The 15,225-nt window shown below is 42.2% G+C and overlaps 1 protein-coding gene across 1 annotated transcript; it reads right to left on the reverse strand.

Annotated features, from left to right (window-relative positions):
• Positions 1 to 7,211: 7,211 nt before the first annotated feature.
• Positions 7,212 to 11,720, reverse strand: LOC134445785 (uncharacterized). Its single transcript, XM_063194852.1, has 2 exons — positions 11,614 to 11,720; positions 7,212 to 8,955 (listed from the first exon to the last, which is right to left on the reverse strand). The coding sequence occupies exons 1-2, from the start codon at positions 11,619 to 11,621 to the stop codon at positions 7,623 to 7,625; spliced, it is 1,341 nt and encodes a 446-aa protein (XP_063050922.1). The 5' UTR covers positions 11,622 to 11,720; the 3' UTR covers positions 7,212 to 7,622.
• Between the last annotated feature and the right edge of the window lie 3,505 nt (positions 11,721 to 15,225).

Here is a 15,225-nt window from a genome sequence, read left to right on the forward strand (position 1 = left end):
ACACAGTTGCCTCTTGTCAAAATTCTGCAATTTTCAACTTTTGGGCAATCAGGGTAGCCTGGTGAACCAGCGCCACCCGCTGGACGGCAAAATGTTAAATTAGACATCCACATTTAGTCTGGTTTATCAGGCTACAATCAGGGGCCACCTGACACCTGACCAATAGGCTAGTCTACCGTGTATAACAATAGGCTTATAACAAATAAAAAGGCAAAGCTTGTCTAAAAAAAATAACTTTTATTATTGTATTTTATAATGGTCTATAGACACACCCCTGTTCATATGCATTTTTGGTGGTGTGAAAAAAAAGTCAGAAATGAAAATAATTTCACATTTTTCCACATTTGTCTCGTTCAATACAATTGAAAAATAAACTCAAAGCTTGAAAGGGAAAAAAAAATGGAAAATAAAAAACTTGCCTATTGCACACTGTGATGGAGTGACCATCACTAGGGTTGTGGGTGTGTTCTGACTAACATGCCAACGAGCCTGGCTCTTTGGTGTAGCGGTCAGAGCCCCAGTTTACTACTCCAGAAGGTCTGGGTTCGAGTCCCAGCTGGGCAACTCTACTCCCCTTCTCACAAATGGTGTCAGAAGTGGGATGGTACCGTGAGGCCATCGGAAGCGTACCCATTGGGTGTGAGCCGTAATTCCATGTGAGGGACCCCCAGGATTGGTGACCCCGGTGTGAAGGACCCCAGTGAAGGGTGAATCATTGATGATGGGGCACACTGGATGGGAGAAGCATGATGGGCAGTTGCGTGAGGGACACCATGAGTGTGTGAAGCGCACGGGTGCGCTTCCCGAAGGGGAAGGCAGTGTGATGGAGTGACCATCACTAGGGTTGTGGGTGTGTTCTGACTAATATGCCAACGAGCCTGGCTCTTTGGTGTAGCGGTCAGAGCCCCAGTTTACTACTCCAGAAGGTCTGGGTTCGAGTCCCAGCTGGGCAACTCTACTCCCCTTCGCTACACACACCCTTAAACTACTTTGTTGCAGCACCTTTGCTTTTGTTACAGCACTTTGTCTTTTTTGGGGAAGAGTCTATCAGCGTGGCACAATGGCACATGTTCATGTGGCAATATTTGTCCACTTCTCTTTGCAAAGCACTCCAATGACAGATTGCAAGCGCATCTCCTATGCACAGTCCTCCTCAGATCACCCGACAGATACAGTGAGGATAATAAGTATTTGATCCCTTGCTGATTTTGTTGGTTTGCCCACTAATAAAGACATGATCAGTATTTAATGTTAATGATAATATGTGTTCTAATATGGAGAGACAGAATATCAAAAAGAAAATGCAGAAATTAACTCTAAAGAATATATAATAATTGATTTATGTTTAATTGAGGGAAATAAGTATTTGATCCCCTGCCAACCATTAAGAGTTCTGATCCCGCAGATCAAATGGCACTTCCAATCAACTTGTTATCTGAATTGAACACACCTGTTAATAGTAACCTACACAAAAGACACATTGAATCTGCAGAATCAGTCCATAGAATCAGTCAATCAATCAAACTAAACTCGCCAACATGGGACAGACCAAAAAGCTGTCAAAGGATGTCAGGGAAAAGATTTTAGAACTCAACAAGGCTGAAATGGGCTCCTAGATATTAAAGAACAAACTGTTGGTGTATTTCTTCCCTATTTTAGGACATACAAAATGATCATCAATCATCAATCTTAGGCCTGTCTCTGGTTCCATACAAGATTTGACCTTGTGGGAATTTAATAACCAGAAAAAAAGTAGATAAAGCACCTTAAAACTGTATGGGAGGGGCTAGGAAATGATCTCAAGGCAGCTGGGACCTCAATCACTAAGAAAACTGATGGAAACACTTGATACCACAGCGGATTAAAATCCTGCAGTGCATGTATGGTACCCCGGCTTCAGAAGGAACCAGTTCAGGCTCACCTGAAGTTTGCCAATGAACATCAAACTGGATTAGGATATGATTGGGAGGTGCTGGAATCAGATGACACCAAAATCAAACTGTTTGGCATTAACACAACTCGATGTGTTTGAAGGAAGAGAAATGCTGCCTATGATCCCAAGAACAACACCTTCTCCAACATCATAAATGAAAGTGGTAACATAATGTTTTGAGGTTGTTTGTCTGGCCAAGACACCGGACAACTTCACATCGTCAAGAAATGGATGGAGGGAGACATGTAACCGTACAATGCTGCATGCCAACCTCTTTCCCACCACCACTAGACTGAAGGTGGGTCATGGATTGGCGTCCCAATATGATAATAATCCATAACATACAGCCCAAGCAACGAAGGAGTAGCTCAAGCAGAAGCACATTAAGGTCATGAAGTGGCCTAGACAGTTTCCAAACATTAACCCTATAATAATCCTGTGAAGGGAAGCTCCCATTTGGCAAGCTGCAGTCATACAACTTAAGTGATTTCGAGATGATCTGCATAGAAAAGTGGACAAAAATCCTTTCTAATATATCCACAAACATTGTCATTAACTGAAAGAAACATCTGACCTCTGTATCAGAAAACAAGGGCTTTGCCACCAAGTATTTTGTCTTCTTTGACTAGAGGGGTCAAATACTTATTTTCCTCAATGGAATACAAATCAATTAAAATATATTCTTCAAATTCTTCTTATTTTCTGGATTTTCTTTTTGATATTCTGTCTTCTATATTAGAATACATTTTATCATTAATGTTATAGAATGATCATGTCTTTATCAGTGGGCAAACCAACAAAATCAGCAAGGGATCAAATACTTATTCTCCTCACTGTATTTGATGGGATACTGGCCTGAACTCAGTCAGGGGCAGGGCCATTCCAAACCTCAATCTCATTCTGGTGAAGCCATTCAAGATTCAAGATTCCAAGATTTCAAGATTTCAAGATTTTTATTATTTGTCATGTGCTTTCTTGTGCTGGCACAATTGGCAGTGAAATGAAGATTGCAACTGCTCTCTGCTGTGTAGGATAATAATAATAATAATAATGATAATAATAAAAGATATGAAAAGAAGGTCAAGAATAATAATTGCAAAAGAAAAAGTTGTCTTCGTAATTTAAAAAGCGGATGGCTTGGGGGGAAAAACTCTCGCGCAGTCTCTCAGTGCATATGGAACGCAGTCGTTTCCCTGAGGGCAGCCTTTCGAACATGGAGTGACTGGGATGGAATGTGTCTTTCACCTTTTTGCTCATGTCTTTGCCCTTCTAGAGCATATATCTTGCAGCTCTGGAAGGATGGTCCCAGTATTTTTTTTCCTGCAGCGCGTACTTCAGGGCTTATCCTGAGTGGTGCATTCTTTGGTTGATTTAGGTGTATGCTTAGGGTGATTGTCATTCTGAAAGATTAAGCTCCTCTGCATCTTCATTCTTCACCTGTCTAGGGGGCCGAAGGTTTTGTGCCACTACCACTGCGGAAACCCTTCTCCCTGATTAAGACCCCAGTTCCAGCTGAGGAAAAACCGTCACATAGCATTTTACACATGGTGTTATTTGGGTGATGTTGAGTGAAGTTCAACCTTACTGCACAAAAAACTTCAAAAGGAGGGGGTGGACTGCACATAGTGCCTAGATAAGGCCTTTATAATATATATAAGGCCTATGCATATTTATAGTTTTTATTTATTGTAGTCTACTAGTATTGTTGTTTTTTCTTTGTTGTTACTTCCTTTTTCTTTTTCTCTTCCCCTGCAAAGCACTTTGTGAATGTCGTGTTCTGTGAAAAGCAGGGCTCTAAATTAACATCAGCAAACTGCTGAAACGTGACATTTAAGTTTGGCAGGTAGACACAAACTTCCTAGCCACCTTGACCCATTAGTGAGTGTGTGTTTGGCTGGTACTACTAGGCTTAACATCTACTAGCCATTCTGGCTGGTGGTGAAACAAGTTCATTTAGCTGGTGTATTGTAAAAAGTAAACGTACTTACTTGCTACTGTGCTGGATGATTCATTAACAATTTTCTTGTGATATTTAAAGGAACTCGCCAAAGGAGACACATCTCATCTTGGATGACATGATGCATGTGTCCATTTTCAGACCGCAGAGTAAAGAGAAGGAGGAAGGTAACATTTCTCAGACCCACAAAGGTTCTGTGTAATCAGCCACAGAAGATGTTAATTGTCATTTCACAGAAAGATCAGGAAGCGCGCTCAACACCTTGTCTTCTTATATTTTACACTGGGTGCTTAACTTCGTCAATGAGTAAACTCAAATCTCAAAAGAAAGTGAATAAAGAAGAACTCATCAGATTTCTTTTTTCATTTTTAATCGCCTCACATCACAGACGTTTCGGGCTTACACCCTTCTTCAGTGTGAAATGGCGATTTCCTTAATTGTCATTTCATGTCTTAGATGATCAGTCCACTGGCACTGAGAACTTGAATATCAAGAGCATACAAAATGATTTTTCAGATTTAATCATAAACTCAAAATTATTTTATTGAAATAAACACTGGCCTCAGAAAAATGAGATATACTGACAGTGCCTAAAAGATACTGACATGCAGGCCATTTCTTGGCTCACAGCCTTCAGGGTCTGACACTGTTGGGTTTAGCATTTTCTTAGAGCAGGGGTGGGGGACCTTTTTCACTTCCTCCAATTCCTCCACGGCTGTTTAAGTCCTCCCAATGGCCATACTATGAACACAAACTAGGATTTCCCCCTGCACTCAAGGCCTATATTGAAGCAGCCATCTTTAAAACAGCTCCCTTGAATATAAATGAATTGTATTGCAAATGTAATTTCTAAGATTCCTTTACAAAATATGTCATATTTCATGTGAAGCTGCATAACATTGAAATTACACCGGGACTCGGATAAAATGGCCCTCCTGATAGACATATTCCCCACCCTTGTCTCAGAGATCAACAATATGCTACATCCACACAGCGATGCAACATGATTTTTTTCTTTTTGTACAAAAACATTGAAAAAAATACATTCTCAGTGGGAACAGATCAGTAAAATATCACGTACACATGGCAATGAAACGCTTGCTGAAAACATGCAATATAATTTCACAGTACACATTTCTTCAGTTGTGGAGAACAACGCAGGCACAAACAGCAAAGATGGAAATCTCCCCTTCAGCTGACCAAAACTAACTGTAGGCTATACCAACAATAGGCCTACTGCTTGTTCGATAAATTTAAGATTCAGAACTAATGTATTTGTAGTACCTACTGTATACCTGCTACAGTTCCTATCTGATTTAATGCACATGCCTAAGTTGTGCCTCCCTCATCCTGGCATTGCTCATATGCACAGATGGATATGGAGAGCCGCCCTGCACTGTGTGGCCAACATTGTTTAAAAGTTTTTCGATTTTTGGACATGCCGTGGCCAACCGGTAGGGCACTCGCCCGCCAAGCAGCTGACCCAGGTTCAATTACCGGCGAGGGTCCTTTGCTGACCCCTCCACGTCTCTGTCCCAATTCGCTCCCTGTCCACCTCTCACACTGTCCTATCAAATAAAGTAAAAAAAGCCCAAAATAAATCTGTAAAATATATATATATATTGCCCCTCTGGTGGTTTAGTGTCTGCAGGGTTGGACTGGGACCGAAGAGTTGATTGGGCACTTTTGGCATAGACTGGCCCTGAACACACACAGGCCACTTTCATACTATATCTTGACGGGCTGAATCCCCTGTCTATATTGACAATGGACTAATGGGCCTACCCCTCTAAATGATGGGCCAATCCCCATGCAGGAAAACAACCACAACAGTATTGGCCCCTGGGGCTGTCAATCCACCGGGAAAACGCCCCATATGCCGGATTACCAGTCCAGCCCCATTGATCAGTCATGTACTATAAACAAAAAGACAGATTCAGTGAGAACGTGACGTCTGTTGGATTAACTTCAGCATGAGAAGATGAAAGGGGCACGGCACAGTCACATGCAACTGAAAAAACTTTCCATTTCAAGTTCATCAATTTCTTTTTTCTTTCCTCATAGTCTTTGTATAAAATGGTACTTGTGGTAACCAACACTGAACCAGGCATATATGAGAGAGAGAGAGAGAGAGAGAGAGAGAGAGAGAGAGAGAGAGAGAGAGAGAGAGAGAGAGAGAGATCCAAAGTTTTTTTTCCTTTTTTACCTCCAATAATGTACTGTTGGTGTAACACTACATTTTACTTCAATAATGCAATTTTTTTTTGCATTTTTCCACTCTGGAACCTGTTCTGAAAAATTACTCTTTGTATTCCCCATTGAAAAAAAACTCCTTTATTGTGCTCTTAGCCAGTCTGGAAAATTCAGATCTAGCCAGCCCGATGCAATTAGTTTGCAGTTTGGTGAAAACATGTCAGCACCTTACCTTTTTGTGAAGTCGCCAGACAAAGTTTATTTGCAGATCCCTGATCAATAATATAGTATCTGTCTGACACATGTCATTATCATCTATTTAAATATTTCAGTTTAAAGGCTACAGTAGGCCTAACATGGAAATGTCTCTTGCTGCCATCTTTCTCAATACGTAGCTCTCTCTCTGTTATTGAATCTTTGGTCTTCAGTTAATCTAACATCAAGTCAGATAATATGTACTTTATTGTGGAAACTGTACCTGTACAGTGTAGTTTTTGGAAACTATGGGGGCAGCGGGATTTTTTTGTTTGGGGGGGGGGGGGGGTATGGGGGCTGTATTACACATGGGGCAATGGGGGGGGGGGGGGGGGGGGGGGGCGGGGGGAGTAACAAAAAAAACGCACAGACAACGCACAGAGGTTTTTTATTGCTCCCAAACCCGAGTTAACCACAACAACTTGACTAGGCTTTTGATCCCCCTGTCTTTCAAGCACTCATGGTTTTCTCTATAGGATGTATTTACTCTAGGAGGAAAATGCGAAGGAAATCGTTTTTCAAATCGTTTAATAGAAAAGGAAAATCGTTTAAAAAAATAAATAAAAGTTTTTTACATTTTCGAAACTATGGCCGCCACATTTAAACTATGGCGGTGCGCCAGTTTCCTTAATGTATGGGAAACACTGCTGTATGTAAGGGTTAGCACAGTTTGAATATACTGATACATGAATGTACATACTTTCTCTGACACATTCACTCACAACACACACACACACACACACACACACACACACACACACACACACACACACACACACACACACACACACACACACACACACACACACACGCGCACACACACAACAAATACACACACACACACACACACACATAGAAACACATAAACACGCACGCACACACAGCAACATGACGCAATGCACTGCTTTATGGGGAAGAAGAACAGTCACTCTTTCGTAATTAGGTTTTGCGGTACCCAACCAAAACGGATAATGGTGTAAATGTGTTTGCCAACAAGAAAATGGTGGAAATACTGGTGGTGAAAATAATGGTGGAATTATTTAACCTGCCCCATCAACTTTAAGAGGCACTGATTAATTATGGATGGTTCTATCCAGAAAAGTGACTAAAGAAATGTGCCACAATAAACTGGACCTGTCTGGCAGTCAAAAAGGGGTGCATTTCTCGAAACGGTAGTTGCTATACTATGTTAGCTACTTTGTTGTTTACAATGCAATTTCCCATTGACAACTACCCAAGTTGCTAACTGGCTAACAACTATGCTTTGGAGAAACGCACCCCAGATTAGAGCAGACCTGACTCCTTCAGTACACGATTGACGTTGGGAATCAGCTCCTGCTCAAACTCCCACAGCTTATCGTCTTTAATCAGCTGCTCCTTGCTGAGCTTTCTCTGCAGCGGCGACCTCACATGAATTATGTGGGACACGTTAAACGGGACATAGACGAAGGGTCCAAAGTGCTTCAGTGGCGTGTGCACGGACGTCTGCTCCACGCGGCGAGGGTCGACGATCATCTTGAAGGGCCTGACGGTCATGTTCTGGTGAAGTTCGGGCTCGCGGTAAATGTGTTCCAGGATGTTTAACCCCGGCACACCCTTCCACTCGGGACGGCTAAACCGCCCGCTGTCGTCAAACTGGGTTTTGGGGAAAATGGGGTTCTCCACTTTGAAGACCCCGGCGTCAGGATACTGCTCCTGCAAGGCGTCCATTAAGTCCCCTAGGCTGGCGTGTTCGTACGGCATAATAATCTCGTCAATGTCGTTCAGGAGAAGGTATCGCGACTGGTACATGTGTCTGTATATGCATTCGTTAAGCGTGGTCAGCTGGCCGTAATAATGAAGGTCCCCGGGCGAGATGCTGGGCTTCCACCCATGAGAGGGCTTCAGGAACTTGTCTATTGGCCAATCCACGACCTCCAGCAAGCCCTCTCGCTTGTAACGCTGGAGTGCTTTCTCCAGAGCTGGCCCACAGCTGGTGTTGTACATGACCACTCGCTCAACGCCAAGCAGCTTGTAGACCTCCATTGTCTGCACGACCTGCAGGGCATTGTCGAAGTCCCCAAAGAGGTTGGATATGCACACGGTGAAATCGTATTTGAACGATTCCCCTCTCTGCTCCTTGTTTTGTATGGGCAAATATTCTAAACTCTGCACGACCCGGGGGTCAGTCGTTATGCTGACATGTGTGGCCTTGGTGGACCACGGGCTACTGCACAATATGTCTGATGTGCCGTAAGGAAAGTCAAAGTGGTCGCTGTGTATTTCAACTTGTGCCTCTGAAGACCCACACAGATCACCAGCTGCAGCAGTACGAATGCAGAGCACGCAGTACAACTGCTGAAGCTCCTCCCTCTTGATGATGCCGATCACCCGGATGGCCCCGCCTCTCCGGTGGTCCTGAAACGCAGACACCATGAGGTGTGCTGAGTTACGGATGCGCGTGATGGTGTGCCGCCTCTCTTCGAGTGGTTGAGGCAGCGCGTACAGTCCGTGTTGTTGATCTGGCACGGAGGACGCCTCTTGCCATTGCCACCATACCAGGAAGAAGGAAGCAAAAGTACAGATGCCAGCCAGCCATAGGAAATACCTCTTCGACAGCCTCTTCGACATTCGACCACTGCAATGAATAAGAGAATGAATACGTGTTAAACTAGGAGCACTCAGAGAGCGCAGACCTGTGCCAAGGAAGCTGCTTGATGGAACATGTGACTATGTTACACCTTATTATCATTTTAAATCTTTCTGCCTGGACTAGAAACGGCAATGTTTTGCCCTATCTGGCAATTCAATTTGCGGTCAATAGGGGCGCTTAGATTTATAGGCCAGCAATGGTAAAGAATCTTTAAAAAGGTCCTGGTTCTGGTTTGTGATCCGGGTCACCACCAGAATTTAATCACTTGTTCCTTGGGTCATTACCAACAACCCCAAACAGTTTCAGCAAACTCATAAGTTCATAAGTTTTTGAGTTATCCTGCTGACAAACAGACAGACAGACAGACAAACCAAACCAACGCAACCGAAAACATTACCTTCTTGGCGAAGGAAATAATTGAAAAGCTACTGTAATTGTTGTTGTTTCTGTTCAACACACATTCACATATAGGCTATCATCAATAACGAAATTACTAGTGGCATTTAATCGGATGGTTTTATTTTTCGCCCATCCTTAATTTTTCATCAGACACTGACAGGTAAAGGTCAACTCTGTGGAAACATAATCGTCGCAGTCAGGGAATGACTAAGCCACTTCACTCCCCCTGCCCGGCCCATACGATATGGAAAAGATAAAGCTAACAACATGGTTCATGGACTCTATGATTCTTATATTCCACTGCCACATAGGGCCTACAATAAAAAGGGTCATAAGGCAGACACGCATGTTTCATATAGGGATGGGCAACTTTTATGATGAGGAGGGCCACATTTTTTCATTGATGTCATTGGAGGGCCACATGACCACAAATTCACATGGATTGATTTAGAAGTGATTTAAAAAATCTGGTCTTCTTCAGGGCCGTAACAAGACTTTTTCAAATACCGAGGTCAAATACTGCGTGCTGTACTGCATACTGTAAATTTAGAATGCTTGTTTTCATTAATCACTGCCTTGAGGATAAATTGGAGTGGCGAATACAGACTGAATCATTGTTGATCATATCTCAATTTTCATCATAGATAAATTTTACATTCCTGAAAAAATGACAGAGGACATGACCTCTGTGTCCTCGATGCTAGATACGGCCATGGTCTTCTTCAAATTATGCTTTATTTTGTCAGTTGTGCAATAGTCTTGTGATGTGACGTTATGTGTATATCCTGTCTTAAACGAGTGTTGCTCAGGGACACAAAATGAATTTCAGTGAAAACTGACAATAAAGTCTAATCGTATCGTATTGTAATGACTTTCATGGCTATTCCATCAGAAAATCTGTAGGCGATCATGATGTTGTCCGGCAACATTACTCAAAAGCAACATGAGTACTTTGCTCCAAGTAAAATATAAAATCTAGGCCTACTAATGGGATACATTAAGTCCTGCCTCCCTGTCAAAACCTGAAGAGTTATAGACTAAAATAAAACCCATCAGCGCAGGGATAAGCTGAACTCACTGCATGACTTAAGGGACCCACAAACCAAACAAACCAACTGCCAAAGACGCACTAAATATCCTGGTCATGCAGCTGGAAGTGAAGCGAAAGCCAAGGTGTGGTGAAATACTGTATATTGATTATAACATCATAAGTACGGATTAGTGCGGATTTAGTGCCCTGCCCAACCCTACAGTTAATTCAAGGTCCGGCCACAGGACAAGAAAAACGGAGGCATTTTAGAATATGGAGCACATTTATTCCTGTAGTAGCAGCACCTGCTGTCAGCATATAATAGGGGCTGAGAACCCCAAAAAGATCAGATTTTAGAATTGCCCCTGGTAGTAGACGGGGGCAATTCTAGAATCTGATGACAGGGGCAATTCTAGAATCTGATGACAGGGGCAATTCTAGAATCTGATGGGGTGCTCAGCCCCTATGTTGACAGGCACAGGTGCTGGATAGGGAGATGCAGTGGTGCATTCTCATCCCTAAATGGGGTTTTCTCAACTTTCATTGCAAACACACGAGTGGAGTACAGCAGCAATAACATTTTTGAGAAATAAAGAATCAAGAAAAAAAAAATGCACCACCATTTTAAAACTCATTCCGGCGCCCTTGCTGACAGGAATCTGAAATGAAGGCAGTGTTCCATGTCTATTTCAGATTTGAAATAACACCTCACCCAATGAAGTAATATCCACGAGTAAGGAAATTCAGTTTTATTTTTCAATAAATCTGACTTACTGGTGATTAAATTATAATGCAACATTTTTAAAGGGTGCTGCCCAGCTCATTCACAGTGTTGCCAAAGCATCACTAAAACTAGCCTAAACTCGCCAAAGAGGTAGCCCTATGATGGACACCTGAACGAAGAAGAAGGAGAGGACGACCTAAGAACACCTAGAGGCGCACAGTTGAGGAAGAAATTAAATCTATGAGCCTCAAATGGGATAGTATTCAGAAAAAAAGCACAGACCAGAGTGGAGAACCTTTGTTGCTGCCCTACTTGCCAGGAGGCAAAATGGGCAGTAAGTAAGTAAACTCTGTTTTTAAAACAGTACGTTTTTAAAACTGTAAATGGTCATGCCACATGATACAGAACATCTTTTAAGAGAGAGATCCAGATATCCACCTTAATTATTCAGACAAACTGCACTTATACTGAAAAAGATGAAATGCCCCACCTGAACATATCCTGGAAGCGGAGTCCACTTCTTTTGACAGCAAAGGAAGACCTATATATTTTTCACCCTCGCCTTTTCATATAAGAACTCCATTCAATGACCTGCTGTCATACACACCAGCTCAGACAGAGTTTGCACTGTTGTTTCCCAGGTGGACTAACAGGAACCCTTAGGCCACTCCCATATTACATTACTTTCATCTGCTGCAACAGGATCTTCTTACGACATATGCTGTCTCGTGCTGTCTTGCCAAACTGCCAAAACCCAAACTGTTAAAATGTGCTATATATTGTAATTCTACAATACGAATACAGTTTGTTATGTTTAATATTTTTTATCATTATTATTATCACATTGGTGTATTTGTGAGGTCCAAGAAGGCAGTTGATGTTGCAGGAGATGTAAATGATATGGGTCTGTCTGTCTGTCTCCTTTTGTATCTCATTTGTAAAGACAAGGAAGTAGGTTTGCGTATTGATCATGGGGACATGTCAGAATATTTTAACGAAAAAGAGTGTTCAATATTTAGTTTTTTTTTCAACCATAAAGTTTAGTTCAACAAATAACAATAACAACAACAACAATAACAAAGAAAACAAACAACCAATTTTTTTTTCTTAATTGTCAAACATTCTGCCAGAACTTCACCTTATGCTTTTCAGATGACAAGGCATGATGGCCTTTGGTATTGGAGTGCTCATTTTGTTTTGATCAGTGTCAAGATGAAGCCTTTCATAACTTTGTCAATATACAACTGACATAGCAAATTCAAGGTTGAAAAAAAGGGTAAAAAAAAATGTATCACTCACCGGATAGTGGGCGAAGGTGTTGCAAAATTACACCATGTGGCTGTTACAGCATACTCGTCATTCAAATAGAGGGCACTGTGTTGAATAAACATATTTCGAATAGTTTTGCGGTTAGACAAAATTCATACTCTGTAATCATACCTTGTGATGCACTAATTGGGAGGGAAAGTGGAAAACAGCGATCCTAGCGGTTACGTTCCAAACACCAGGGCAATCCAATTGAAACTCCCATAGACAAGTTTTTTAAAAAATCCCACAAAGATATGACTTGGAACTATAACACCAGACACATTTTCCAGCGTACACAATAGCATGAACTACTACCTGTGAAAATCTCAAGTCATTTTTTGCCCTTTTAAGAAAAATAGAAATTGTGCCAATCTGGTCGGAAACGGACTACAGCTCCCAGCATGCTGTGCTTCGCGCCTCGTTGACAACACAGAGAAACAAATGAACGCGAACGAACGCAAGTTCTTCGCATATCTTCACATTCTTGTAATCCTATGAGTTCCACATTGTCTTCTTATTACACATATATACACGCGATCATTTTGGTATGGTTTTAAATTCTCTAGTAGATATGATGGCTTCTGTGGTGACGAGTAACCACCTCTCTGGCTCATGTTTGGCTATGCTAATTTGGCTATGCTAATTACATGGAGTAAACAAGCCACACATGCCAGTCAGTGTAGTTCTGTATTAGCTTTTTAAAGAATATTAAAATCAGCTCAGATCAGTGAAAAACCGAACATTTTACCACCTGGTTCGATAAAACGGGCCAACATGCCCATAATATGACTGCCACTACTTCTACTTCGTCGTCAGGGCCGAGATGTAATTTTTCAAAGAAAAAAAACATTCATTTGTTGCAGGGGGTTGGAACGTTGCCAGCAGGGGGCGATGAGATTACTTTCCCTCCCTATAGGCTTTCTCGGGTGGTATTCATGAAAAGAGTAGCATTACGCGCATGAGGTAGCAAAAACCAATGCATACCATTGTTAAGACCCTCATTTATGGCATGGACTACAAAACCACAGTGATAACATAGCAACATTAATATTACATTTCCCTCTATTCTTTTCCCTTTTATTGGTCCATTTCCTCATGTTTAGTCAGTCAGTCACCTATCGCCCCAGGGTTGTTGTTGCTCACCACAATAAAAGTTATTGCTCCTTGTGATTCTGCATATCTTCTGGTCTTCCCTAAGGGCAATTTCACCATATCAGTTGGAACAGGCCTGCCCTCATTTCAGGGCATATTTCAGGCATGATTTGAACAAGTTGTCATGTGTGTTTCATTTCAGTTTCGCACGTAGGATAACACCTGACACAGGTGTGTTTGTGTATGGTGCAATCAGATATTCTCAGATTATATAGAGATATTATGTCAACTTAATGGGTTGCAATGGGTGGCAAACGTAATCAGATTCCTGTCTGCTCAAAGGGGCGTGTGGACCTGGAACAAAAAGTGTTTAGTATTTCCTTGAAATTCAAATGGTAGGCCTTGAAGTTAAAGCATTACCGGACAAATAGACAAGCCACGATGCGATTCAAGCGACAGAGAATCGCTTCTGGGCAGCAAGAGCGATACGAACGATTGAAGCGACTAGCGTATGTCCAGGCAAAGCATTCAAACATTTGCAAGCTTTGCTTGATCATAGATTCAAGTACGCCTAGACCCTCAACAACCCCAGAGAGTTACAATGACCGATTTCTTGTATAGAATCCACGCGTCTCATCCATTTCAATGAAATAGTCCTTAAGTCTGTATAAAGGGGGATGTCCCTGGCCTATTAGAGATTTTCCTGAAAACTCTCTTTTATACATTGCAATACTTGTCAACTCTCAACAAATGGGATTTTCATAGTTTTCCGTAATACAGCTAAGTTATATTCGGGGACCCAGAGAAGGTGGGGTCTGTTGTAAAGGTGGCTGCCTTCAATATAGTCCAGGGGTAAATCCTGGTTTGTGTTCATAATACGGCCTTCGGAGGACTTTTACGGCCCTCGGATGAATTTGAAGTGGCCCCTCGAATGAAGAAGGTTCCCAACCCCTGGTGTGGACCATGTGAAAATGGTTCATCCAACCATTGTAGGTTGATCCTACACCCCCACCCCATCCTACCTTTAAATGATTTGTTTTGTCAACATTAACCTGGTCATTGCGACTCAACTTTGCATGCAGTCATTAAGCATCAAATTATATTAGATATTCAATATACAATATACTGTATATATTTTGCAAATAATCTTATGTCAATATCAGTTTTTGAAGTGGATTGTCATCGTTGGTGTTGGCATTGTTATATGGCATATTTGAGGTCTTTTGAGGCCAGCAACGTGTACAGAAATGTTGGAACAAAAGGAGAAACTTATACAATTGTTTAGATGTCCACACACCCAATATTCAGGGCTTGACTGACCATCTGGCATAGCTGGCATTTCCCGGTGGGCCCCTCACTCTTGTGGGCTCACAAGGTTGCGGGGCCCACCGGTGAGTCAGTTCTGCACCGCAAGAGCCAAAAGTGCCCGGGCCCAATTTCTCCCCCAGTCCAGCCCTGCCAACACTACTGGAGGGCTGAACATGATACCACCACTAACTGGCGCGAGGCTGGCCTGCTGTGTAATGTATATATGGTACTATATCCTGGTCCTGCCTGCACTGCATGTGGTGAATGAATTTTGCATTCAAGTCAGGCCATCCTGCCTTTTGTGTTTGTGTGTTTGTGTGTGTTGTGGACAGTTGCCTTGTCTTACCAGGGCCCTTGTTTACTAAGGAGGCTAAAGCTAGATTTATGCTTCGCT

The sequence above is a fragment of the Engraulis encrasicolus genome, chromosome 3, assembly GCF_034702125.1.
Source record: "Engraulis encrasicolus isolate BLACKSEA-1 chromosome 3, IST_EnEncr_1.0, whole genome shotgun sequence".
NCBI classification, from domain to species: Eukaryota; Metazoa; Chordata; class Actinopteri; order Clupeiformes; family Engraulidae; genus Engraulis; species Engraulis encrasicolus.